The sequence below is a fragment of the Leptonychotes weddellii genome, chromosome 4 (assembly GCF_054177405.1).
Source record: "Leptonychotes weddellii isolate Sample4059 chromosome 4, ASM5417740v2, whole genome shotgun sequence".
NCBI lineage: Eukaryota > Metazoa > Chordata > Mammalia > Carnivora > Phocidae > Leptonychotes > Leptonychotes weddellii.
Window position 1 is genome coordinate 161,063,485 of NC_138372.1, and position 27,211 is coordinate 161,090,695.

The window sequence follows — 27,211 nt, forward strand, 5'->3', positions numbered from 1 at the left end:
TTCCTAATCGAAGTCAAGGATTTGTGTTTACTCAGGGTCTATAAACACGCACCCAAAAAAAGGGCTTAAGAGAAAGCAGATGAAATGTGGGGAAAGACGAGCTAATAAAACCAGGGGAAGATGCTGTGAGTTTTCAACCATGGCCGTAATTAAAGAAGCCTGGCAGGGAGGAAGCTTGGAGGGCCAAGGCCCGCGGATGCGCACAGTGCCTACGTGTCCAGGGAACATGTAAACCATCACTTCCTGCAGAATTAATTGGTCCCCGGTGGGAGCTGCGTGCTAGGTTCCCCTGGACCAGGCAGCAAACGTGGCTTTCCCGCCCCGCTCCTGCCACCAGGTGTCACACAGCCTGTCAAGACTGCATTTAAAAATCCGCGGACCGGCAGGTCAGTTGAGGACAACCTTCGGCAGGGGAACCTGTGTTCCTAATGAAGTGTGAGAAGCTGAGGCTGCCCTCTTCCAGAACATTCACTGTCACCTCGCCTCCCAAAGCATCTATCTCATGGGGTCGCTGCCCCAGACACCTAAGCAACACCTGTCCGCACACCATGTTCTTCCTCAGTCCAGGCAGGAACCTAGGGTGTGGAGAAGCACCTCTCTTCTCAAGTATGGACGAGAGTCTGGCCTGAATTTGAAAGCAAGGGGCCAAGATGGAGAGCAGCCCGGGAGCCCCAAGGATCCCCCCAGGAAGTGGAAGACTTCCCGGAGATCAAAGGGGGCAAATGATGGGTGGTGCCCAGGGCTAGCCTTAAGGAAACCCTAAAGAACAAGTTTCCACAATTAAAGACAACAGAGGGGAGGGGATGAGTGAGGCCCAGAAAACAGTCGATGTCTTTGATTAAGCACTGATGAAACTCCCCATCACCACTTTAATCTGGCTCCCCTCAGGGTTCCACTGGCTTCGCAATGTTTTCAAAGAAAATGATCTTGAATACACGTTATTCCCCAAGTCACCACACAGAGACACGGCCCTGCTGCCTCCCCCCGTCTTCAGAGCAGTTTCCCAGATGAGTCTTTAATGTCACATAATCACAGCCTTGGCTCTTCTCTGTCGAAGATGATCTTTCTCACCAGCTTTTACTCTCTCCAGGTCCAATTCCTTTATTAGAGTCTCAGTGTACCCGCAACTTCCTGCACTCGAAGCTGAAGCCAATCTCCTTGACCTGACACCAGCTCTCACAAAGCCAAGGCCCTGATAACACTGAAGCACTCTCGGAAAACTGACTTGGTTCTAATACCAGAGTGGACTCTATCGTGAGTCGACTCCAAGCATACCTGGATTCTGAGCCATTCTGAGTATGAATGATCATGAGCACCACACACTGCAGGACTGCTCCAAAGCTGAGCTGATCCACACATTCACACCTTGTAGTTCCTTGAATGCTGGCCTGCCTGCTTTTGCACACGCTGTTCCCTTTGTCTGAAATGCTATTCCTAGCACTGGACTTCAAAATTCAGTTCAAACTGTCACCTTCTCTGTAAAGCTTTCCTCAGCCCCTCCAGCAGAGTTCACGTCAACACATCCTGAGTGTGTGAGCGTGGCCAGGCACGGGGCTTGGCCAGATGTACAGAGAGGAGAAATTTCTAAATGTGGCTAGAGACCCGCTCAGGCTAGCGTCTCCAAATAACCTCTGGCTTGCAATTCTATTTTAAAAGTTTTACTGTGCAGTATTTAGGATGGACAAAAAATATATATATAAAGAATAATCAAATCATCTCTTGTACCCACCACCTAGCTTAAGGAATGAAATATAATGAATACAAAGTCCCCTGGGTACCCCACCGCAATCATAGTCATCTCCCCAATTCCCCAGAGGTAAGCACTATCCTGAATTGGGCATTTATTACTGCTATGCATTTCTTACCACATATGATTATACCCCCAAACAATGTGTATCACTGTTTTCCAAGTTTTAAAATTTTGACACCATTAACACTTCGCATATTAATACAATGATTTGTTTCTATGTCCATCCCCTCCCACGGTCCAGGACTCTGTGAGCGGTGCCCGCATCCTGCTAATCTCGGTCTCGGGGCACCTGCCCCAAATCCTGGCCCACAGTCATGCTGAATGCGTGCTTAGTGAAAGTGGGAGGGGAAGGAGAAGAAGAAGAAGGAAAAGAAAACAGCAAGGACAGGGTTTTCGCTCACTGGACACCAAAAGGCTTCCCCATGGAGTCTATCTGCAGCACCACCTTCCGAAAAGCCTCCTGCCGTCTGTAGACTCCAAAGGCACAGGGACCCAAGTAAGACGGGTTTTGCTGTGAGGAGCAGAGCCCACAGTACTGTACCCAGCACACAGGAGGGGCTCTGGATGCATTTGGTGAATGAAAGACCATGTCTACAGATAAGACAATGGAAAGCTTGGAACAAGACAGCATGGCTGATCTGGAGGAGATCCAACTTGGGGACCATCTAATAGAGAGGACAGTCCTCACTCATGGAGGACCCATGTCTTCCTTCACTCAGCTCCACAGCAGAAGCCCCGGGCTACACACTAACTTGTCGCTCACTGCACAACAACCTCAGGTGGCTTCCAGGAACTTTGGAGGAAACCCAGAGGGGGTCATAAAAATGAGAAGATGCTTAAACACACAAGGAGGGGGGGAGGGAACAGGGAGGGGAGGACAGGTTATGCGGCCACCATGAGAACAGGCTAATTTTGAGAGAACAAGCAATACAATCCTCCAGAATAAAGGAGAGATGAGGCCTTAGTAATGCTCTTTCCCTTAGTTATGCTGTGTCTCTGACTTTCCGAATTCCCTGTCGGCTTGAAGTGCATCTATGAGGAGACCACTAAGTGGGGTTTAAGAGCAGCCGGGCTAAGAAATTAAGTTCCTACTCTGGTCCTGACCAGCTGTGCAGCCTTAGACAGATCACTCAACCTCTCTGGGCTCCAATTTTCTGAAAAAAGTATGTAATCATTCTGCCAACACTCTTGGAACAAGGCCTGCTGTGAGCCTGACCTGTGGACCTGAACCAGAAAAAGGCCCAACCTTAGGGCCTGGTGATGTTTAATGGAAAAGGCCACAGCATGAACACAAAGCACTGCACAGATGTGAACTGTTGTGATTAGACTTTATTTGCTGTCACATAAGCCACTTTCTGACTTTTTCCTCTTCTTTTTTTTTTTTTTTTTAAGATTCAAGACATAGTGTTTGGTCAATGCTAAGTAGAACAGAGAGCCAGGAAGCTCATCTTTAATTCAGTGCTGACAATACTCAGCTCAGCTCAAACTTGGCAAAAATGCTTTCTTCCAGCACATCTATTCATAGACGTCTGTTCCTAGAGTTAGCTCTCAATTATTCAGTCTAACAGAGGAATTGTCCCATGCTCTGAGAAAGGCGTGCAGGAGGGCAGGAGGGAGGGGTCGGGGGGACAGGGAAGGAAGGGGGAGAGGAGAGCAGGGCAGACCTAAAAAAGACCCCTCTGCCCCCCCTCACCCCCCCCAGAAAACAGCAAGCCCTCTGGAAGGGTGCAAGGTGACAGTGCCTTCAGGGTAGGGTCATTAGGACAGGGACGAGGGGAGGTGACAGGCATATTGCCCAACCCACTGAGTAAGGAGTGCTTCATAGGGCCGCTCCACAGGTGAAGAGTGGGCAGCTTGGAGGAGCGAAGGGGCAGGCCAGAGACGGTGGCACAGCCGGGCTGTGTGCCCAGCAGCGGCCCCCTCAGGAGCCCCCCAAACCGAGACCCCAGGGAAGTGCAACCTTGGAGGGCCAGAGGCTTCACCTTTTTCCCAAGGACCCCACCTTGCACCGAACCTCCTATTTGCTGAGGTGAACGTCATCTCCCTACCAGGTGCTGACGGGGATTTGGGGGGAGGTTGCCGGGCACCCTGATGTCACCAGCTTTTCACTCTGTGCTCTGGTCCTTCGCTTTCTTCCCCCGACCCTGGACACTGCGGTGCGAGGACCAGGCGTGACTCAGCTCGGGACGCCCAGGGCCAGCCCAGCAAGCAGCGAGAGCTGCAGCTCTTCACGCGCTCACCCACAGCAGCACGCCTGCCCCATCTCCATACCCCTTCCTCCACCAGCTGCTAGGGGCGCAGCCCAGGTGCCCGGCAGGAGGACAGAGGGCGACGGTAATGGGGAAAACGAGGGATGTTCGGGACCCTCAACAAACGTCTGTGTGAGATGCTCAACCATGTCTCCCTTTGTATCTAAACCCACATACACACACATATAAAGATTACGAACCTTGGGGTTTTAAATGAACATTTAAAAAAAAAACAACACTCCCATTTCAATCTGCCACCCAAGGCAGAAAATTAATTCGTGCCCTTACTCATCAAATATCCATTTGACACCTGTGCACATCTTTGGATGCTCAGTGCCTTCCTTAAAAAAGATGGCTAAGGAGTTTTTAACTAGACCCTCTCCAAAACGCAGGCAGAGATGACAAGTGGGCTGCATGACAGACACAGAACTTGAGAGGAAACAGCATTTTAAATACCACAGAGACTGTCTGGAAATTGGCAATCCCATCAACGGGGATAGCTCAGCCCCCCGCTGAGGCGCCTGGGGCTGCTCCTTCTGGGTTTCTCAGAAGGCTGCTTATCCTTGCCGAGCCCCCTATATCCTGCCAGAGCCCGGCAGCAGGTTCTGAAGTGCCACCCCGCTCCTCCCTGAGGTCAAGCAGAAGCCCCCGCGCTCTGGATGCGCAGGAGGGGGCACCCACATGCCTGCACAGAAGCCTGCCTATGTTCCCCTGAGAAGGCGCTGGCCCACAGCTCCCTCATTCTGAACCACAAGCTCACTTCTGCCTTGGCCCTTCAGACACCGCGTCACCCAAACGGAAAACATCTTGCTATTCTTCATGGGCAACTGTCGCTCACCTAACCTGTCCCTGAGAGTAACTTCCAGCGGACTGGACGAGAGGCGCTGGCCTTGTGGTGTCCCCAGATGCCCTTCACCCTCTCAGCTGCTAACCAGGACACGGGGTGCGGTGAGTCTTGAAAAGCCACAGGACTCTGACCCCGGGTGAGCTCCTTTATCAAAGGGTAACTGCGGCTCCTTCCTGACGGGTCTAGAAGGCTCTACTCAGGGTGGTCAGTGCCTTCAAGAACTACTCACGGTGTCTTTCTCCAACGGCCTTCCAGTCTATCATCAGGCCTGTTGGTATTTTAACCTCGGGCATGCCTGGGCCTCCGTTTTAGTGATTGTTCCATTCTGTTGTACACTATTTATAAAGTGATCTAAGCATTGGTTTTTCTTTCTTTCCCTGCAAACAGTAGAGTTCTAGGCTTCTTAGAAGAAATAAGACAGGAACACAGAAGAGGGGAGGCAAGAAGGCTTCCTTCCAGTAAAAGTAGTATCATAACCACACTGCAGAAAATGCATAAAAGAGAGAAAGGAAATTTGTCCATATTCATATCCCCCTCTCACAGCCTCAGACGCCATCTTGGTGTATATTTCCTTCCAACCTTTTTTCCTACAAATAACTGCTTTTCTCAGTTTCAGTTTCCTCCCAGACTCTTGAGCCCTCATTTGAGTGGCCACAGGATAACTGATTCGAGTACTCGGGACATTTCAGACACTTAGGTTACTTCCCATTTATTGTGTTATTGTAAAAGGGGCTGAACGGACGATCTTTTTTTTTTTTTAGATGTATTTATTTATTTGAGAGAGAGAAGGACAGAGAGGGTATGAGCAGGGGGAGGGCCATGGGGGGGCGGTAGAGAGAATCACAAGCAAACTCCCTGCCGAGCACAGAGCCCGTCTGATGCAGGGCTTGACCCCAGGACCCCGAGATCGTGACCTGAGCTAAAACCAAGAGTCAGACACTCAACCGACTGAGCCACCCAGATGCTCCCTAAGCTGATGATCTTTATGCAACATTCTGTCCATATCTTTAATTGCTCCTTTAGGAAAGCTTCCAAGAAATAAGTTCATTGGGTCACAGGTTACAAATATCTTCATGGCTCTTGACATAAATTGCCATGGTTTCCCAGAAGGGTCTTTGAAGGACCCGGCTGGTCACCAGCAAAAAGATACAGGTGCCTTCACGGGGCAGTGACACTGTTCACAGGCACCACAGGGTGGGGATAGGGGCACCTGCTGGGTTTCCTCCGCAGAGAGCTCTTATGGAACATTCCGGTCTCTGCACATCAGCTCATGCACTCTCAGGGGCTTTTCAACTCCCCCCTTGTTGAGTGGGAGCTCCAAAATACACATAAGAATAAGCTCCGAAGTGGAATCTAATACTCCCTCCCTCCTGCCCCAACAGCTACTTAATATGATGGGGAACAGAAGATCAGGTTCCTTTTCTTTCAGTTTTAAGTGTCCAAGGTCTTGAGATAAAGATCAGTTTACCTGAGAGAGGCAATTTCCAACCACATTCCTGGTCATGAAGGGAATTGCTGGTAGAAGGGGGGTGGGGACACTCCAAAGGTCATACCTTGTTATTCCTCATTTACTTCTGCAAGGGGGAGGTCTAGGGTAAAGTCACAAGTATGCAAATGCTGTTTTTCTACACTTCCCCTGCATTTCATCACTGAAACTTTGAGAAACTGCTGCTTGGGAAAGAGAAGGTCCCACTGGGAGGCAGCGCCTCGGTGAGTGGGGTCATCTCCCAAGGCTGGGGTCCCTTAAGGGCCCAGGAGCCCTTTCCAGCAACTCCAGATTGGGGCATTCGATCACATCCTCGAGATGGGCAGTCATAAAGGTCCTACTCTAGGGGCTGCTGTGACCAGAGACTTGGCTTTTATTAAAAAAAAAAAGAAGAGAGAGTCAGGCCTCACTAGACTGCGAGAGGCCGCCTCCGTCTGTCCACTGGGTCTGACACACAACACAGGACAGCTGGTCCTCCAAAAATTCTCTTCAAATTTAATCACACTCAAGCTGGAGGGACCCCTGGAATAATCACGCATACCTGCGTAATATATGTAGCCCCCCACCGGGTCAGGACCGCTGCACATTCTGAAGAGGTCCCCCACGCACCACAACATCAATGGAATCGTATCGCATCCTACTTTAACTCAGCCATATTCAACTCTACTCAAACGGCCAAACTTTTTTTTTTTTAATTTTTAAAAGTTTAAATAAGGGGTACCTGGTGGTGCAGTTGGTTAAGCATCCAACTCTTGGATCCGGCTCAGATCGTGATCTCAGGGTCCTGAGATCGAGCCCCGCGTCGGGCTCCATGCTCAGCGGGGAGTCTGCTTGAGATTCTCTCTCTGCCTCTGCCCTTCCCCCCACTCACGCTCACACTCACTTTCTCTCTCTTTTGCTGTCTCTCTCAAATAAATGAATAAATCTTAAAAAATAATAAAAGCTTAAATAATGTGAAAGTGTATTTTGCCTGTTGTACTTAATTTGTATTTGTTTTATTTTTTGGATATTGTACTTGATTGTACATCATACACTACTGTTTATGCCATACATTTACTCCGACCTGTTCCTACACAGCATCACAGACGTGAAATCACACGTATGCAAACTATCCCTCAGGGACAAATGGGGAGTCGGTCCGACCATTTTCACCACGCTGTGCTGACTTCTGAAAGTCATGATTAAGACGAGACTCTATGTAAGGTTTCCTCTCCTTCGGTGCTTTTAGGTCGTGAGGGATGTGTCATCTGTTAGGTAGCAGCAGAGAATCAGTCTCAGATCACAACAGGAAACCAGGCCTCCCAGGCTGGCCAGCATGGGGTGGGGGGGGTGGGGGGAGGGCCCCTGGCTTTATAACCTGCCTAACAAGGACAGGGGGTCTGGGCACAAAAACTTGCCCTCACATTGGGCCCCGAGCTGGCTGTGCAGCCCTCAGCTGGGCTTTCCCCTCCCTGGCCTGCTGCTCCCTCATTCTTTCAAAGAGTGTCCTGGATGATTCTCAAACCCCTGTGTGACTCTGGGCAACTCACATCACCTCTTTGGGCCTCCGCTGTCTGAACAGGTCCCACGATGGAAGAGAATTAGCCCAAGTGGGATTCCCGGACAACACCCCCCTGTGTTGAGATGCTGACCTCCTCAGCACTGTGGGCAGGTGGCCCTGGGATCAGTCACCTCCAGCTAGGAGATGCATCCTCTTTTACTGCCCATCTCCTGACCCACGCCTTACAAATTCTCTTTCCTAGTTGAGCCATGGCCTGAAAAAGCCTGGGAAGGATGGGACTAGGTGATCTTCAATGCCCTTTCCTTCTGAACACCAGCCACTCAGAGTTATAAACAGACGGTACTGGGGTAAGAGATGACAGTACCTGGGGGTTCTCCAACTGGGTCTCTAACAGGGACCTCTGCACCAGAATCACCTGAGAGAGTTTGTTAACAATGTGGCTTCTTGGCCCTTCCACCCAGGAAGCTTAAGCACACCACATTACGTCAGATGAAAGGAGTACTGGGGAAGAGAGAACGCATGCGTAGAATGTTCTGGCAAGTTCACATATTGAAAATGGACGGGAGGAACCAGCAGAAGTATTAACACTATGTCACTTATTTTCTAGGCTACAATGATTAGGGTCCAAATACTGAGATTTTCCTTTCAAATTCAAACTCTGCCAAAGCATGAACCCACAGCACCTATCTCCCCGCCAAATCTTTCTCTTGTGGGGGTGTCCGCAGACCATGAGATATGCTGCAAATCCCAACACCAAATGCATCAAGGGGTGTATTAATAGCGTGAGTCAGTTTCACACTGATTTTACCAAAAAAACCTCACCACTCAAATTAGCCCAAGTCATACATCTACTTGTAGGAATACTCTATACGTTCTGACCGTCCTTGCCCGGCTGCTCGTAACAGGTGGTTTTGGTGACAGTGGTGGCCCAGATGCCTACCATGAAAACCACCCCATTCCAAAGCAGTATTGAGCAGCAAGAGAGGCTACTCTTTGTAGACAGCTCCCTTTGGAGATTTTTTGGAGTTATGGCTGAGGGTCAGTTGAAAGAGGTAGTCAAAATAAGGGGTGGGCATTCAAGCTGGTGGGATACGTTTTCCTTCTAGCTCTGAGTTTTCTCAGCGTCCTCACCTGTGAGATGGGGATAACATGACGTGCCTCACACACTTTCTGTGACCGTAAGAAATAAAACATGCAGATACACATTGTCCATGCTCGAGAGGGAGACCAAAACAAAACAAAACAAAATTACCAAACCCACCACATGATGCTCTTGGGAGCCTTATGATCCAGGAGGCTTTTGCCTGGGCCATGAAAGCCTGCACAAAGGGTTGGCAATGACTCCCCCTGCTATCCTGTCCCCAAACGCAGCCAGAGAGCTTCTCCGGTTCCTGGGTGACAAGAATGTGCCTGGGAGGACAGGGGGCTGGGCCTGGGTTAGCCTAAGGAAACAAAGGCTCCCTTCTCAAGCTGCACAGGCCCTTAGGGACTTGTGTGGGTGGCAGTGGGCCCCACACTGTGTATCCCCCGACACAGACTCATCACAGGGCCTAGCACACAGTAGGTGCTCACTTGATTATAGTCACCGAATAGCAGGATGCAGCCTGTTCCTCCATTACGAACTGGACACTGATCGTGAAGGCACGCTCAGAAAGGACTGGAAAACGTCCCTCAGCTTTCATTCACAAGCCCGTGTGATCTTGGGCACACAGCCTGGCCTCTGGTGCCTCCGAGGCTCAGAGCAGTACACGAAACCAGAGTTCAGGGGAGTAGGAGCAGACATTTTAGGATGTTATTGACCGAGTTTCACTTCCACATTGTCTTCTGCATTTGATTTCAACTCTGGTTTTGAGCAAAGCCAGGGCCGTGCAGAGACTCGCAGGAAAAGCCTCCGTTAGCAGCAGGCTCCTCTCCCTGAGCTCAGGCCCCTGAGGCTGCGTGGACAGCGGCCTTCTGCTCCAGAGCACCTCTCAGCCCGCAGGCCCTGAGCCAGGCCCACTGAGACCTGTTCTGATGCAAGAGCTACAACAAGCTGCAAAAACAGGCACTGTGATACCAAGGGGTGGTGCAGCCTGCCAGAGTGCACGGGGAGGGAGCCGGGGGCGGCCCGAGACGCGGCCGCCGCAGCGCCCAGTTCTGCACCCTGCCGGCATCCTGGGTCAAGGGAGACCCCCCGAAGGGCCAACCACAGCGCGTGGTTTTGCGTAAAGCCCCCGCAGCAGTGTGATGTTATCTTAAAGAAACATCCGCCTCCCATCAGATTCATACCTTGTATCTCTGCCAAGAGCATGACCCTGGCCCTACATTTGCACTGGACAGATCAGTTCTCTGCTCACCTGGGACGAGGTCCTGGGGGAGGGGGACCTCTGGCGAGGGTTTCCACCAGGGGCTAGCTAGCAGCTCTCGTGCACATTGCCTCACTGAGTCCTTCCAACCAGCTTCAGCCCTGACAGCCCCGGCCCAGCAAGGTGAGGGACTGGCCCAAGGTCACACTGCCGCTGAGTGGCAGGGCTGGGGCTCCTGGAGCGCCACGGGGCGGCAGTGTCTGCTGAGTGGGCATTGGGCTTAGATTCCAAAGAGCTCCAAGTGGCCAGACTAAAGCCAGTCCCAGGAGGCTCTCTGAAGCAGATGAAGCCTCCTCCCGTCCTTGGTTCCTCCACGTAGATACTCCCCACTGCACTCCCCACATCTGAGGATGCTGGGGCGGGGAGGGGCAAGCGGGCCAGCAGCCTCTGAGGGCAGTGAACTCCACGCTGTTGCTTTTCTTGCCTTGGGCTTTCTTCTTCACTGTGGCTTTAAGTGCTTAGTCCTCTGCTGAAGGAAGGTCACCAGCCCTGATACTGCTGAGCTGGGACAGGACACCCAGCCGGCCCCAGCCCCGGGTTGGGGGCTGCCTGGCACTGAGGACCATCCCAAGACACTCACAGGCAGGCACCGTGGAGCCATGAGGAGAGGCCCGGTTAAGCCCCAGTTTCCAGGCCTGATTTGGCCTCTTGCGCAAGATGCTTCTCCTTCTGGGTCCCAGTTCCCCCATCTGTTAAATTAAGAGTACTAGACGCCTAAACCCTGACACTCTGAACATGAACTTCCTGCTCAATCCTTCCAGCCCAAACCACGTGTGAAGACCTGCTCTACGCTGCTTCCCTCCCCACCTCAACTGTTCTGGGGGTACAGGCCTTGTGATAAAGGAAGTGTGACAGGCCTTAGATAAAGGAAGGCTCTCTTCTTGCCACCCCTTCGTGTTCTCACTGGACTCTGTTCTAGGCCTCCATCTTTTTAATCGTATGTATTATGGGCATGGCTGCCTCTTCCTCTAACTGAACTATCAACTGCCTTCAGACCCTTGGGTGTCATATTCAGACTCATACCCGTATCCATCCAGGTCCTGAATGATGAGGGGAGTGGGGGTCTTCATGCTCTCCCTACTCAAAGTGTGGTCCACGGACCAGAGCTTCCCATGGGAAAGCATAAGAAATGCAGAACCTCAGCACATCCCCAGCCTCTGACTCAGAATCTGCAAAGGAACCCCCAAGTGATTTGGGGGCACACTCCAGTTTGGGGAGCACTGTTCCAAGATGCTCCCCAGCTCTGACTTGCCCCCACCCCACATCCCTTGCTTTGACCACCTAGAAGCGTTCCAACTTATGGGCCTTAGCAGGACTCACTAAAATGTAGCCCGTCATTAGCCAAAAGAGATCTGTCTTAGGAACCTTCTAGAAGACTGCCACGGACTCCCACAAATAGGATCTGAAATGTACAGGCCCTAGGGTGATTCCTGGCTTGTGTTACCTGCTGGCTCCCCACCCCCACCCCCCGAGTCTCAAGGAAGCTCAAGCAGCTCTCGAAAATGCTGAGGTCCCTTACCCTTGGCTCTGTGGATTTGGCTACCGTCACCCTCCTCACCTGTCAGAACCTGTAAACGGATGACTGCCCAGATGCCAACGTCCCCCAACAGAGACAAGCAGATCGGCGGGCCACCTGCCCCTCACGGGCCCTGTGTTCATGCTCAGAATATGCTCCTCTCTCATTCTCTACCCTTGACATTTATTCAACTTGGAAAGAAAAGAAAGTTTTCCAAAACACGCTTCCCAGTTTTTTAATAAACCCTGCAATTCCTCTAATAGTTTCAGATCATCTTAAATATTTATTAAAATCACTCTCAGCCACACTTCTTTAAACAATTCTCCTCGTTGACTTCGATTATTTATATATTTACGAACATGATGTCTCCTTCCCTCAGAGCAGATGGCAGCTAGTAAGTCTTTGGAAAGGAGAAAAAAAAATCAATGGGACGGAACGTAAACTCAGTGACTCCCTGATTTACTCTTCTTGACTAGCTCTGGCACAATTATCTTCCCATTCAGTGGAAGTGCCATATGATGGCCAGTCAACGACTGGTTTGGGAAAGCATGGAGCCTTGAACTGGAATCTTGGAAGAAGCCGTCAGCCCAGGACTCAGTTCCCAGGGGAATAGTAGCGGGACAGGACAATGGGACAGGGGTGGGGATGGACAGAGCCCTGGGGAGGGGGAGAGAGGAACCCACACTGGCCGAGCACCTGCTACGCGCCGTGCACCGTGCTGGAAGGCACTGCACGGGACCTCAGAGTTGATCTTCACAACCCTCACGTTCAAGCTGAAGAAGGCCCAGAGAGAGAGGACAAATCTTGCCCAAGATCACAGAGCTAGTAAGCAGCAGAACCAGGATGTGTACCCAGGCAGTCTGGGCCCTAAGGCCAAGTGGACAAGGACGACAGGAAAATATAATTGCCCTTAACCTCATGCGTTCTTGGCTACAAAGTTACTATCTTTCTTTCAACCTGGTGAGGCCGGTCACTCCTCAGACCGTCAAAAACTTCATTCCCAAGCAACGGGACCTTTGTCCATCTGAGAGTCTGAGGGACTCAGGTGTTGGTGTTAAAGCTGGAAGGCGTCCATGCAAAGGGGATGAGAACACAGGAAGTGAGTGCCATGAGCACCTCAAGAGTTAACTTTATGAGAGAGTGAAAAAAAAAAAAAAAGACCTTTGCCCTCAGAAATGGATGAAAAACACCATCTTAATGATGTTTTCTTCATCGGGCCTTTATCAAGTGTCCCAGATAGGGAAGGTGAAAAAGAATAAAATCAGCCAGCCCCCCTCTCGCCTCAATTTACTTCTCTGGAGAAGCTCCAAGTCAAGTTAAAACAGAGACATGGGGCTGGCCTTTGAGAAGCTCCAGTTGAGGAAACGGATGATGATCACCATTTAGCAGGGGTCTCGGCTACGGGCGTCACATTACTGCATGAGCAGAACAACCCCACGCTGCACGGTCCCATTTTACAAATGAGAACACTGAGGCTCTGACCCTTGGTGACAGGCCGATGGGGTAGTAAGAAGCAAAGGTGAACGTGTGGATTTGGGTCTTGCCCTCTCACTCAGGAGCCTGTGAGGTGGACCGGCTGGAGCGGGGATGATTCTGCCTGCTCACCAATGAGGAAAAGGGGGTCCCAGGAGTGGAGCGACCTCCCTAAGGCTGCCTGACCGGCGTGTAGCTACGGTGGACCCATTTTAAATCTGATTTGTCACTAACTCAACACTGCCTCCACAGCACTTGCCGGAAGATGGATTCCCTGAAGACGGCCAAGTCCCAGGCTGCCGAAGCCACGGGATGGGGTCTCTTCAGACAAGGAGGCGGCAGCAAAGCTCAGCACGAGGCCACGTGACACTGGCTTCCCTCTAGAGTCCCTCCTGTCACTGTCTCTGGATCCTGAAGTAGAGCTGTCAGAGAACACGCTTCCAGAACAGGGAATCAAAATGCACTTGGGAAGAACTGCCAAAGAACAATCTCAAGGTCACTTACAGGCCAGTGCCCGGACCTTGAGGTGGAGACCAAATGTACCTCCGTAAAGAGCAAGGGGGAAACCATGTCTCTTTTGTTCGTCGGTCACAAAACGTGTACCGTATAGACAAGCACATGCCAGACAGCCTGCCAGGTGCCCAGGGAAACACAAAGGCCATTCAGAAGGGAGCAGAGCCCACAGAAGAAAGGGAGAGCGCGCTGTGGATGGAAGACGGGCGAGGATGCTGAATCGGCTGCTTCCGGCTGAGGGTCTGGGGCCAAGTCCTGCACCCTCGCCAAGTCTTGCAAAGTAAGAATCAAACCTCTCCTTCACCGGTAACCGTGACCAGTCCACGTCTTAAAAACGAATCTGCCCGTGTCCAAACGGCAGCACGCTGCAGCACATAGGGGCCTGTTATTGCCTCTTACAATACTAGGAGCACCCAGTCTCACCTCCTGCCCTCCGGATGTGAAAAAAGCCACAGCTCAGATCCTAAGAGAAGTGCACAGAAGCCTTTGGGAGCTGAGAAAGAAGGGTCAGCTGTAAAAGAAAGCGAAATTACTTGAAAATCTCCCAAAGTGAAGTGCAGAAACCCACACCGGGCCTTCACCTGAAGGCCACTTCCAAGTCCCCCTGTGCCTTAACCCACACTGCTCTCCTTCAGCACACGCACTGCTCCTCCCCATGCCAAAAGTCTGGCAAGGTCTGGAAAATGCAAATTCCAACGGGCCTCCCCAGGAAGAAAACTCGGGCCAGCTGACCTCTCCTGCATGCCCCACCAAGGAAGAAAACCACCTCTCCCCGGCTTCCTCCATGTTTACCAGGAACCCCCAAGTCTGGGAAAACAGCCCAGGTGTTAGCCCTGGCAACCCTCCTCCGACACTCATCTGGTGGTGGCAATCAAAATGATGCTTCCTTTTCCACAGAATGCAATCCTTCCAGAATAGGAGAGGCTCAAAGTCAGAGTTTAAGCTCCTTTTCACAAGGAATCAATATTTTCACAAGATAATCCTCCTCGGGGGAGGGGATGGATTACACAGATCCCAGGTGGCAAAATGTGGCTCTCTGGGGATTGTGGAATGGATGTTACTGGGCACGGAAGCCAAAATGTAGACCCACCCCCACTCACTTCTCAAAATTCACGATCCAGCTCTTCATTTCACAAATATCTACCCAGAGCCTCCCATGTACCCAGGGACCCCTTCTAGGCAGTGGGGATGCAGAAATTAGAGGGGAGGCGACTGACAATGACACTTCCCATTACTGCGCCCCCTCCAGGCCAGGAAGTCAACGCTCACTTTCTCTAGGCCCTACTCAAAGCACCCATTTTACAGACAGCAGTCCAAGACTCAGAGAGGGTAAACGATTTGTCCAGGGTCACACACTAGTAAGGTGGCAGGGCCAGGAATTAAACATAGGTGCAAAGTCCACGTGATACTCCCCAGCGGGGCCTCCTTCCCGCTCAACCCCTCCCCCATCGGCTCCATTTCTTGCAGCAGGGTGGGGATCAAAGCCTCCCCCGCCCCGCCCCGGGCTCCGACCAGGGAAGTCCCCGGTTCCTCTTTCCCTCCCACCCTCAACACGGGACACACAGGTTCGAGACCCACTGTGTGTGAACATCGCCCCAGGAAAGCCCTGCAGGCTGCAAGGGCATCCACCCGGTTGCACTGAACTTCCATTTAAAAAAAAAGATGAGGAAAAGATAAAGGGCAAAGAGGAAGTGCTCTTTAAACATAGGCGGGTGGTTACCCCAGGAGGAAGTCTTAAGGCCAATGGAGATTTTGTTCACCCCCTCTAGTTCCTCTATTCGAAGCGACTGGCTTTCCAGCCCCCCATGCAAGTTGGCAGGGGGCTGCACAGAGCCGGGGCTAGACCCTGCGCCCTCACCTGGCGCGCAGGAGAGGTCTCGGGGTGCGGGTGGGGGGCAGCCATCCCGAACGCCCCCTCCCTCCCGGCGCGGGGCCCCGCCGCGCGCTCCCCGCAGCTGGGTGGACCCGGGCGGCGGCCCCGCGGCGTGTGCGCCCCCCGCGCCCCGCCGCCCGCGCCGCGTCCTCCGGTGCCCCCCGCGCCGCCCCCGCCCCTGCGGCGCCCCCTCTCCCACCGCCGCCCGCCCGGCCCGCACCCCCGTCCCCGCACCCGTCGCGCGCGCCCCGCGCCCGCACCCGCACCCGCACCCGCGCCGGGCGCAGGCGGCTCCGGGGGCGCGCGGGTGAGCCGGGCGGCCGGGGCGGCGGCGCGGCGGGGCCCCGGGCACGTACCTGGCGGCCGGGCGAGCGGCGAGGGGAGCGCGGCCGCGGGCGCTGGAGCGCAGGAGCCTCGGAGCCTCGGGCACCGCCGCCGCCGCCGTTTCCGGGTTGGCCGGTCTCACGTCACCGCCACAGGTTCGCGAGCGGCCCCCGCCGCGGCGGCAGCAGCAGCAGCAGCGGCCCCGGCGAGTGCCAGGCGAGAAATAACTATAAAAGGAAGAGACGCCTCGAGGAGGAAGAGGAAACGCTGTTTACCTTCGAGAAGCCGAGCCGCCGGCGCTCGCACAAAAGGAGGACGCTCGCCGACGCCGCCTCCCCCCGCGCCCCGTCCCCGCCGCATCGCGGGCCCGGCGTCAGCGCGCGCGGCGCCCCGGGACCGCCCCGCGCCGGCCCCCACCCCAAAACCCACGGCGGGGGCCGGGGGGCCAGGGAGGGGGGAGACCGCGGCGGGGTGACCTTGGGCGAGTCACGGCAGGCGGATGAGCCGGTGCGTGGGGCGCGCTGCGGCGGGGGGGGCGCTTGACGCCCCCCTGGCCCAGACCAGGAAACCCCAGACTCGGGAGGCGCAGGGCTGGCCCAAGGTCACAGCCTGTCGGACGGGTCTCCGGCTTCAGCGCGAGCCTCCCGACCTTCAGGCCGTCAGGGTCCTGCCCTGGGCCGCTTCCCCCTCCCCTGTGCTCCCGAATGATGCCGCCCGGCCCACCTCGCAGCGGGGTCGGTGACAGCGTGGGCATTCAAAACATTCGGAAGGCAACAGATATTTATTGAGGGCCTACTAAGTGCCGGGACTGTTCTAGGCCCTGGGGACACAGCCAGGAACCCAAACCAAATTCTGGCCTGGGAGGCCGGGGAGGGGGAGCACGGGGGGGGGGACGGGGACAGTCAATAAGCAAATATCTGATGTGTCTGGTGGGACTAAGTGCTATGAAGAAAAATAAAGCAGGGCCAGGGGAGGGGGGGCGTATGGGTGCCATCATGAATGGCTCTCCGAGGACTTTTAGTACAGAAATTCCCAGACAGAAGGCTCCTCTCTATAATAACAGTGTCGGGTATTATAGAGTCCCCATCTTTCCCCTTGTCCATAATGGCAAAGAATACATTTTTCTCCATGTAACAACACAACATGCCTAGGGAACTGATCTGATGTTCTTCCCTCTGCCTTGCTCCCCCAGCCCTCAAGCCCATCCTATCGTTGTCTTGAAATTCAGCCACATTTCTCAGGAATATAGACAATGTTCTTTAAAGTATCTTTCCACTGACCTCCAGCAGGGCGTCCAGAGTTACATCAAAAGCCTTCAGTGTCTTTCCACCCTCCACCTCCAGCTATCCTGGATGAGTTGGGGGCTGGGATGTGCCCATATCATATCAAGTGCTGACTTACCTGATTATAACCCGTGGGTTTCTTTTACAAAGATGTCTAAACCCTTTTCTCTTACCCAGGCCCAGTGCTAGGAGCTGGGGCCCCGGGAAGATCCGATTCCAACAAGACTTGTAAGGGGCTCCCGGCCCTGTATCTGCAGGAAAGCAGCCCAGATGACAGCTCACAGAGGAGACAGAGGGGGAGGGGTGTCTATTCAACTTGGAAGGGAGGGAGCCCCAGAGAGGGCAGAAGATCATAAAACTCTTCCTAGAAGTTCTGAGAGGCATTTCGGCAAAGTGAAAAAGAAGCATCTGGAAGCTTGCCTGAGCATCAGTGCCCTCATCTCTAAAGAGAGGAATGGAGGCCCACCTCACCAAGGTGGAGAGGAGGTGACCCAACTGGGTCTTGAACTAGGAACTTGAGTAGCAAAAGGGTTGGAATCAGAGCTGAGCTGAGTCCGTTTCTTTCTTGGCCGCTTACAAAGTGGGCATTAATAATTCCGAACATTTCTGAAGTTCTAACCGATTGCCAAATGCTGTGCCCATCTAATTTAATTCTCAGAACAGCCCCACGAGGCAGGTTCATCATGCTCAGTGTTATGCAAGATACCAAAGTGGAGAGAGAGAGATGGAATTTGCCCAAGGTCAGACTAATTAGCTAGCGGTAGAGCTGGGCATGAACCCAGATTGTCTGGCTCCAAAGCCCAGCTCTTCACTCCTGGCCTCAGTTTGCTCATTTATTAAATGGGATTGACAATAACTGCTTCATTAGGTTGTGTTGGGGGTAGTAAATGAAACAACACATATGTAGAACCTAGCCCATTAGTAAGACCCAGGAGAGTGCTCTCAGCATTGTAATTATCATCATCATAATTATAAAAGGCATAGAGGTAAAGACCTTTCTGGCATGCTTGGGAACTGCAAACAGTTTGGAGTGAATGTTAACATAGAGTGTAAATGTAGGGGGGTGGGAAGCAGGGAAGAATAGGTGAAGCTGTGTGCAGGGGCTGGATCATGCTCACCCTGCACTACACTGAATTCAGAGATATCTGAGATGAAGAGTCCAACTCGTGTGTATGAGTCTCCACTCACTGGATACGGTGAGGCTAAGAGGATGATTCTGGCCTCTGATCATGCTCATCCAATCAGGTCCTGATAGATGTGACAAATTTAAGCAAATGGAACCTGGGGATAGTGCCTGGGAACACCCAGGGCAGTTCACCCCTACAGTGGTCTGCTCTGTTCCCCACGCAGCGACAGACAGAAGCCGAGTGCCTCGGGCTGTTTGGGCTGCCGCAACAGAACACCAGAGCCTGGGGGGCCTACACAACAAACATTTGGTTCTTACGGTTCTGGAGGTGGGGAAGTCCAAGATCAAGGCCCCTGCAGAGCTGGTGACTGGTGAAGGAGGGCCCACCCTCTGGTTCAGAGCCTTCATTCGGTGTGTCCTCACATGACCCAAGAAGGGAGGGAATCCTCTGGGGTCTCTGTCACAAGGGCACTCCTCCCATTTATGAGGCTCCATCCTCAGGACCTAATCACTCCCGAAGGCCCCACTCCCAACACCATCCCACTGGGATTTGGTTTCAACATATGAATGGCGGGGGCAGGAAACACAAACATTCAGTCCATAATATTTGGTGCCCTGAAAAGAGCATTGATTTTGGGGTCAGGACGTCTTGCCTGGAATTTCCAGCTGTACAGCTTTGGGCAAGTCATTTAACTTCTGACTCCTTTCGTTTCCTCAGCTGTAAAATGGGAATAATACTGTTATCTTCTGTTGTTGAAAAGAGTATATGAGATGATGAATGTTTAATGCTTTCTAGGCTGTGAAATGTTCATGCACATTTTCCTTGCAATCTCAGAATCCTATTCTCCCACAGCACATGTTGTCCACACATATTTCAAGCGAAGTAGCTGGCTCTTTCCCTTGTATATGCAAAAGCCCTTCAACAACATGCCTTTCCCCGCTGAGCATTTGCTTTTTCATAATAGTGAACGTTCTTACAGTGTGGAAGGTAACAGAAGGTGGAGGTTAGGAGACATGGGAACTCTGTGTCCTGCTAGTTAGTATTTTGCAATTAAGTAGGTTCCACATCCCATGGGGTAAAAGCAAACTCAGTGACATTTTACTGACCCTGTTGTCAGGGTTCCTGCGCCCCCGGCCATTCAGAACCCAATGGACTTAAGGGAGGAGACTCACCGCCCAAAGCCACAAGGGGCTCCTGTCCTGGAATTGTGTAGGGCCCTGTGGAAGGGGGCTTGCAGGTGGCTCAGGCAGCCCCTTCAGCTTGGGGGATTCCACTCAGGAAGGTAGACAGAGAGCTGGCTCCCAGGCTGGAGCCGGGATCTTAACCCGGACACCCAGAGCCCAGGCTTCAAAAGCTGGTGAGTGATGGTTTCCAGGGACTGGAACAACGGGCGGTAATTGCTTAATGGACACCAAGTTTCCTTTTGGGGTGATGAAAATTCTGGAACTAGATCGAGGTGGTGGTTGCCCAACATAGTGAATGTAGTAAATGCCACTAACTCACTTTAAAATGGTTAGCTATAGGTTATGAGATCTTCACTTGAATTAAAAAAAAGGAAGGAAGGAAGGAAAACTTGGGGGGTTTGGGTGGGCTGGTGAGCAAGACCTTTAGCCTATTTTCTACATTTCACAACATCCATGATCGGGTTGCACCAATGAACTGAATGTCAGAATCATAGCAACTGGATGCTGGAATTCCTTCTGAGCAGCCAGTTTATATAAGTGATTCTTTCACAATTGAAAGTAAAAGGAATTAGTATTGAATAATGTAGTTTTGATATTATTATTATTATAGCTTAATTTCTGTTTCTGCAAAAAAGAGAATGGCAGAGTGGAAAAGCTCCAGGTTGAGTCTGAGAGGCCTGAATTCAAATCCTCGCTCTGAGCAGCTGTAGGGCCCTGGGGAAAATGTTTAGCCTCTCTGTGCCTTGCGTTTCCTGCTTCCATAAAATGTGGTTACGATAACATTTCCACATAGACCGTAGAGAGCATCGCTGTGCAGACCGAGTGGATAGTGTCGGGAGAATTTCACCTGGAATGTGCAGGACAGGCGGCTGCTTGCTGTTGTCACTATATGGTGCACAAAATCTTCCAAAACAGGGGTCTGCGGGGGGAAACAAGCCAAAGACGTTCTTGGGGGAGCTCTAGAAACCACTACCTAGACTCTGGTGACTTGGAACCACACACACGAATTTCACACGTGCCTGGTACACAGTGTATGGTCGGCAGCGGTGGGGGGGGGACCGCTGCAGGCAGAGCTAGCCCCCCTCCCTCTCCACTCCTCCGGGTCTCCCCCAACAATGGGGAGGTGAGAGGAGAGGATGCATGGCGGCCTGTCCTTGTACCTTAGAAAGGGACAGTTACCACCAAGGGCAAGAGAGCAGAGTCAAAACACAGCAGATTCCCTGGGATCATTTAGTGCAGGAAGCAAGTAACCCTTGCCACTCTCCCAGAGCCTAAGTCCTTACAAAAAGCTGGGAAATGTTGTGGAGGCATCACTGAGAAGCAGTTATCTTCAGAGGAATTGCCATGCAAATGGGTCAACTTGGTGGGGAATCAAATGTCCCCCGTCTGATCACACTGGAATAAAACCATTCACTCAATTTAATATGAGTCATGTCTCTAAGCATAAACGTCTCTCCACCCTGGACCACAAGCACAGATGTGCTGATGCTCATAGACACACACACATACACGCCCATGTGCAGACCCACACAGGGAGGGGAGGGTGTTTGTATGAGTTATTCTTTCTAATTATGAAAGTAATGATGCTAATTCTAGAAACATCGCAAGTGAAAGGAATAAGAAAGTAAGCAAAACCCATCCATAATGGCCCTTCCAGAAGGGCAACTGTTCTTTCTTAACAACTTCATGTATTACCTCTCTCTTTTTTTAAGATTTTATTTATTTATTTGAGAGAGAGGGCACGAGCAGGGGTGGGAGGAGCAGAGGGAGAGGGAGAAGTAGGTTCCCTGCTGAGTGTAGAGCCTGACGCGGGGCTCGATCCCAGGACCCTGGGTTCATGACCTGAGCCTAAGGCAGACGCTTCACCAACTGAGCCACCCAGGCGTCCCATCCTTACCTCTTTTTAAAATGCATTTTAATACAGTTGCAATCACACTCTATCCACCCTGTTGAATCTCACTTTTTTTATTCACTTATGTGTGAGAATGTCAATCCCACGGAGGTTTGAACAATAGACCTGGCACACACTGACAGCCTGAAATCCACACAGGAGAGAAGGGAAGGAGACAGAAACTACGGTTCCTCCCTCAGTGTCGTTTCCTCCAGGCCAGAGACTATGTCTTATGCAGCACTGTGGGCCCAGCCCTTAGCACAGTATCCGAAGCATAATAAGCGCTGAACAAAGGTGTGCTGAATAATGAATGGATGGACAAGTGGGGGAAAGATGTCATTCAGAAAAGGGCCACAAACCTTGCCTGAAAGGTCCACCACCGAGTGGAGCTTCTCTGCAGAGCCTCACCCTCAGGCAGAGAAACCCACCCAAGCAAGCGACAGGGAGCAATGGAGACTGGGGATGGGCACAGCACGGGCCCCGTCCTCAGGCATTCACGTTCCAAGCTCCCCTGAACATCAAACAGCAGGTGCCTGTCTGCAGGCTGCAAGTGTGCACCCACTCAGAGCGGTGTTCTCCAGGGATGGTCTTTGGATCCGCAGCATCAGCAGCACCCGGGGACAGATTAGAACAGTAAAGTCTCAGCCCTGCCCCAGACCGACTGACTCGGACTCAGAGGTGGGGCCCAGCACCCTGAGTTTAACAAACCCTCCAGGGGATTCCGCTGAAGCTAGCTGGAGAGCCATGGTCTTGGAGCAGGGCTTCTCAGCCCTGGTGCGTATTAGACGCACCTGGGGAACCTGTTTGTCCTCTGATCCGGGAGCCTCAGCCCAAGATTCTGATTTAATTGATTTTGGGTGGGGCTCAGACTTCAGAATGCTCTGAGCTCTTCAAGGGCTTTTAGTGTGCAGCCTGAGAAGCCTGCTCTCGACTGCAGAGAGGCTGCACGTGGCCAGTTTATTCCTCCTGGACTCTCCTGCCTTCCCAGCCTGCATGCCGCATCGTTACTAAGTACAGCATTGTAATCAATCACACTGACTTTTTTATTATGAAATAGTTTATGCATACAGAGCAGTGCAGAGCCACTGTGTCCATGTACCCACCACCAGCTCTGTCACACCTTGTTATCTGACCATTATTTATGGGCTGAATTTTGTCCACACTGCCCCCCCTAAATTCAACATATATTGAAGTCTTAATCCCTAGTACCTGAGAATGTGATTGTATTCGGAGACAGGGTCTTTAAAAAGGCGATGATGTTAAAATGAGGTCATAAGGATGGGCTCCAATCTACTGTGAATGGTGTCCATACAAGAGGAGATGAGGACACAGACATGGACAGAGCGCAGGTGTGTGTAGACATCTTCATCTAGGCGTCAGGGAGGGGGAGGCTGGAGGAAGAACCCACCCTACCGCCACCCTGATCTTGGACGTCCAGCCTCTGGGATTGGGAGAAAATAAATTACTGTTGTTTAAGCCACCGAGTCTTTGGTCCTTTGTTATGGCGGTCCCAGCAAACGGATACAGTCATATTCAGATTCTTAAAAAAAAAAAAAAAAAGCCCAAAACATCACAGAGTTAATGCTCTCTGTATACCCTTCTCTTCCTCTTCCGCCCCTCCTCCTCCAGGGGAACCGCAGTCCTAACGTTAGTCTCTGTCTCTGTCTCTGTCACAGAGAGCCGGTGAGATGGTTAATATCATGGATTCTGGAGCCACAGTGACTAGATGGAAAACTGCTTCTGCCACTGACTGGCTGTTTGACTTTGATCAATTCATTACCCTCTCTGAGGAACATGAATAGCATCCCATCTCATCATGTTTTCAGGGTTAAATGAACTGTTTTTAAAACACCTAGAATAGGGTCCGTGGGTGGCTCAGTCGGTGAAGTGTCAGACTCTTGGTTTCGGCTCATGTCATGATCTCAGGGTCCTGGGATCGAGCCCCCGCATTGGACTCCGTGCTGAGTGTGGAGCCTGCTTAGGATTCTCTCCGTTTCCCTCTGCCCTTCCCCCACTACTCGCTCATGCTCTCGCTCTCTAAAAAAAAAAAAAAGCACCTAGAATAGTGTCTGGTGCATTAAAAGTGCGTAAAAGTGCTGGTTAAACGTATCTATACTTTTACATCTACATACACATGCACTTATAAAATAGATGTGAAATATTGTTTTCCATGTTTTTAAACTTTACATCAGAGGTAACCTTATACAAATTCTCCTCTAATGTGGGATTTTTTTGTTTGAGTTCTAAGGGCATTTTTCGAGATGTCTCCGTGTGGATGCTAGGATTCTCACCACCCCTTTACTGCTGTGGTATGCACATGTCTTGGCTCCTCTGGTCTCTCCATTTTCCATGTGGTGTGAAAGTCTTCTGCTTCACCTGGAAACCTCCCTTCCTCGCCCTGGCCTCTTTGGACCCATGCCTAGAACATTCCCTGCCTCCCCAAGGATGCCCCCCTGGCCTGCACCAGGTCAAGACTCCCTCGCCTCCCGCTCTCCCTGAAGCCCTGGATGCATCTGGGATGCCTTTCACGTCTGCCCGCTTGCTGGCCAGCTCTACTTCCGTTTTCCATGGGACTGTATTTCAGAGGCTCAGCACTTCCTACATTTCAAAGGATTTCCATAGCCGTGGTCTCCTGTGATGTCACTTAGCAATCCTGAGATGAAGGTAAGGCATGTGCCCTTCACACATGAGGAAACTGAATCACAGAAAGGTTGAACGACTTGCAGAAGGTCAGACAGCAAGTTAGAGATGCAGTCTGGCCGAAAGCCCAGCTCTCCAGACTCTCAATCCTATGTTCCTAAAAATTTTTATTATAGGGCGCCTGGGTGGCTCAGTTGGTTGGGCGTCTGCCTGTGACTCAGATGTGGTGTCGGGATCCTGGGATCAAGCCCCTCGACAGGCTCTGTGCTTGGTGGGGAGCCTGCTTCTCCCTCTGCCTGTCGCTCCTCCTGCTTGTGCTCTCTGCCCTCCTCTCAAATAAATGAATAAATAAATCTTAAAAAAATTTTTTTATTATAGGGGCGCCTGCGTGGCTCAGTTGGTTAAGCGTCTGCCTTCAGCTGGGGTCATGATCTCGGGGTCCTGAGATCGGTCCCGCATCCGTGTCCCTGCTCAGCCGGGAGCCTGCTTCCCCCTCTCCTTCTGCCCCTCCCCACCCCTTGCTCTCTCTCTCTCAAATAAATAAGATCTTTAAAATTTTTTTTTATTATAGGGGCTCCTGGGTGGCTCAGTTGTTAAGCGTCTGCCTTCGGCTCAGGTCATGATCCCAAGGTCCTGAGATGGAGTCCCGCATCGGGCTCCCTGCTCCAGGGGGAGCCTGTTTGTCCCTCTCCCACTCCCCCTGCTTGTGTTCTCTCTCTCGCTGTGTCTCTCTCTGTCAAATAAATAAAATCTTAAAACAATTTTTTTATTATAAAATTGATTTCACATAATGCTCATGACACTGGAGTTTTATCATTAATCCCATTCTAGAGATGACAAATTAAGTTTTCCTTAAAGCATGGTTGCAGAGCCCCTTGCATCAGGATCTTCTGGAGGAGTTGCTGAAAACAGATTTCCGGGCCTCACCCCCACATATTCTAGATCGGTAGGGCGGGCTGGGCCCCGGCACCTGCATGTTGGTGACGTTTGCTGCGTGGCTCAGTTTGAGAACCGCCCCCCCCCCCGCCCCGGGCTCCACCACAAGCCCCGCCCTCCCTCCCTCTCACCCGGCATTCACCGCGCGGGCAGTGGCCCCCGCGTGGGCAGGCCTTTCGCAGCGGCGGCACCCAGTTGGGCACGTCCCTGGTGACGGCCGCTTGTTCGAATGGCTGATGCAAAGACCTTACGATTCCGTGGGGGCTTCAGAGCTTACGGAGGGATTTTACACACATTTTTCTTTCTTTTTTTTTTTAGTTTATCAGACAAGGTATTAATTGGAGGGTATTATGGTGCTCACGGGATTTCCCCCAAAGCCGCAGACTTGGGGTTGGTGACTGCAGAGCTAGGAGCACTGCCCAGAACCCAGGTCTAGATGGACAGTTTGGCTGCGTGCAGAGCTCGTGGATGGAAACCGTTTCTCTCAGACTGTTGACGTCATGGCTCCACGGTCGTCCACTGTGCCCTTGTGGAGAAATCTGCAGCTATCGTGATTCCTGGTCTTCTGCACACATGTTGCTTAACCCTCACACCCCCGACCACCAAGCTGAGGCAGGCACGAGGACTGCCATCTGACAGAAACCGGAATGGAAGCCAGAGTCACAGTGGCACCCCCGAAGTCATTGATATAGTACCAGAAGCTGGACTTGAACCTGGTCCCCAGGCCCTAAGCCTGTGGTCAACCCCACTGCTGTTACCAAAAGTCACTCTCGAAAATTCACCCTTGGATACCTAGCAACCAAGTCACTGGGTAACCACATGGACATGAGAGTGGGGATCACCAGTAGGAAGAGACTTCACAGGTAAAAACAGATTTGGGGGGGTTTCTAACCAAATGGGGTACCAAGACTGGATTTATTCTCCCTCCTTGAAATATCTGGAAAAAAAAATACAGGAAAAAATACTGTTTGGGGCGCCTGGATGGCTCAATGGGTTAAGCCTCCTGGTTTCAGCTCAGGTCATGATCTTGTGGTTGTGGGATAGAGCCCGACATCGTGCTCAGCAGGGAGCCTGCTTCTCCCTCTCCCCTTGCCCCTCCTCCTGCTTGTGCTCTCTCTCACGCTCGCTCTTTCTCTCTCAAATAAATGGAGGATCATGGAACCATGACATCAACCAAAGGTATTTTGGAGGGACAGAGAGTAAAGCGATTCTTCCCAATGACTACCAGTTGGGAAGATGACACTGTTTTACCCTGAATTCCCTCTTTTTTAGTGAAAGAGAATCATAAGCCTAAAACAGATTTTTATTTTTTGGATAGACGAAAGTTCACTTTAAACCTCATTGAAGGAAACAAGTCTCTAAAGGACCCTGGGATTACCAAGTGACACTAGTCACGATCAGATGATTTTGTTAGATGCTCTGCACGGCTCTTATCAGATACTACTTCACTAACGTCTTTTCTGTTTCTTCCCACTGAGTGTAAACTTCCAGAAACTGGGGATCTTGTTTATCTTACTCCTGAGCATGCAGAACAGGGCCCGGCACCTAGCAGGTGCACTGTTTCTCAGAAGAGCTCACAAAGCAGAAGACCCTCCTCAGCCCCGGACTGTGAGGCTGGGCAGCTGGGCTTTTCATGAAAATCCCATATACTTTCTGAGCAACCTCTGACTGAAATTTCACAAAGAAGGGCAAACGAGGGTAGAAAACCAAGCAAAGTGGCCAAATAAAGTTGAACATGATGCGGGGCAGGACAGAGGGGAGGCCATCCTGACCACCACTTACGTCCAGGAAAGAAAAACAGTTTGGGTGTTCATTTCTTTACAGCGGTGAAAGAGGTTCAGCATGAGGAGAGAAAAATTGCGTGTCTGTGATCTGTCAGCAGCTCCTTCCCCCAGAAATGCCCTTCCCTCTTCTTGCCACCAAACTGGGGCATGTCACACCCTTCCCTCCACGGCCAACCCTCCCATATGCTCTGTCATATCTCCATGTTTTGCCATGTTTCCATCGGATCTCTCTCTTCCTCCCTTCCTTCCTTCTCTCCCTCCTTTCTTCTTTGCTTTGGGAGGAGGAGATGAGACAGGGAAACCCTGTGTCACCTGCTGAGCCATGGCCCCCTCCCCTCTGTGAGTTTGTCCTTACTCGTTGCGGATCTATGGACAATACATAGAATTTTGTAGATTTTTAAAATGACATATTCATGTTGTATGAATCCTTCTGTACCTTTCTTTCTTGCTCAGCACTATTCATGTGGCTACATGTAGCCCTGGTGTGTT

The 27,211-nt window shown here is 51.7% G+C and overlaps 1 protein-coding gene across 5 annotated transcripts in view; it reads right to left on the minus strand.

The window, feature by feature from the left end:
* CYRIB (CYFIP related Rac1 interactor B) overlaps positions 1-17,871 on the minus strand; it is a 148,698-nt gene extending 130,827 nt beyond the window's left edge. For 2 of the 5 annotated variants that reach the window (XM_081816553.1, XM_081816552.1), the window contains exon 1: positions 15,910-16,130. Coding sequence is in view for 3 of the 5 variants with exons in the window: in XM_081816547.1 (XP_081672673.1) it covers positions 17,334-17,568 (235 nt within the window). In the remaining 2 variants the exon portion in view is untranslated. Of the gene's footprint in view, positions 1-15,909; positions 16,131-16,152; positions 16,253-17,333; positions 17,602-17,631 lie in introns of those variants that run through there. The other 3 variants (XM_081816548.1, XM_081816547.1, XM_081816549.1) reach the window with 3 other exon arrangements.
* Between the last annotated feature and the right edge of the window lie 9,340 nt (positions 17,872-27,211).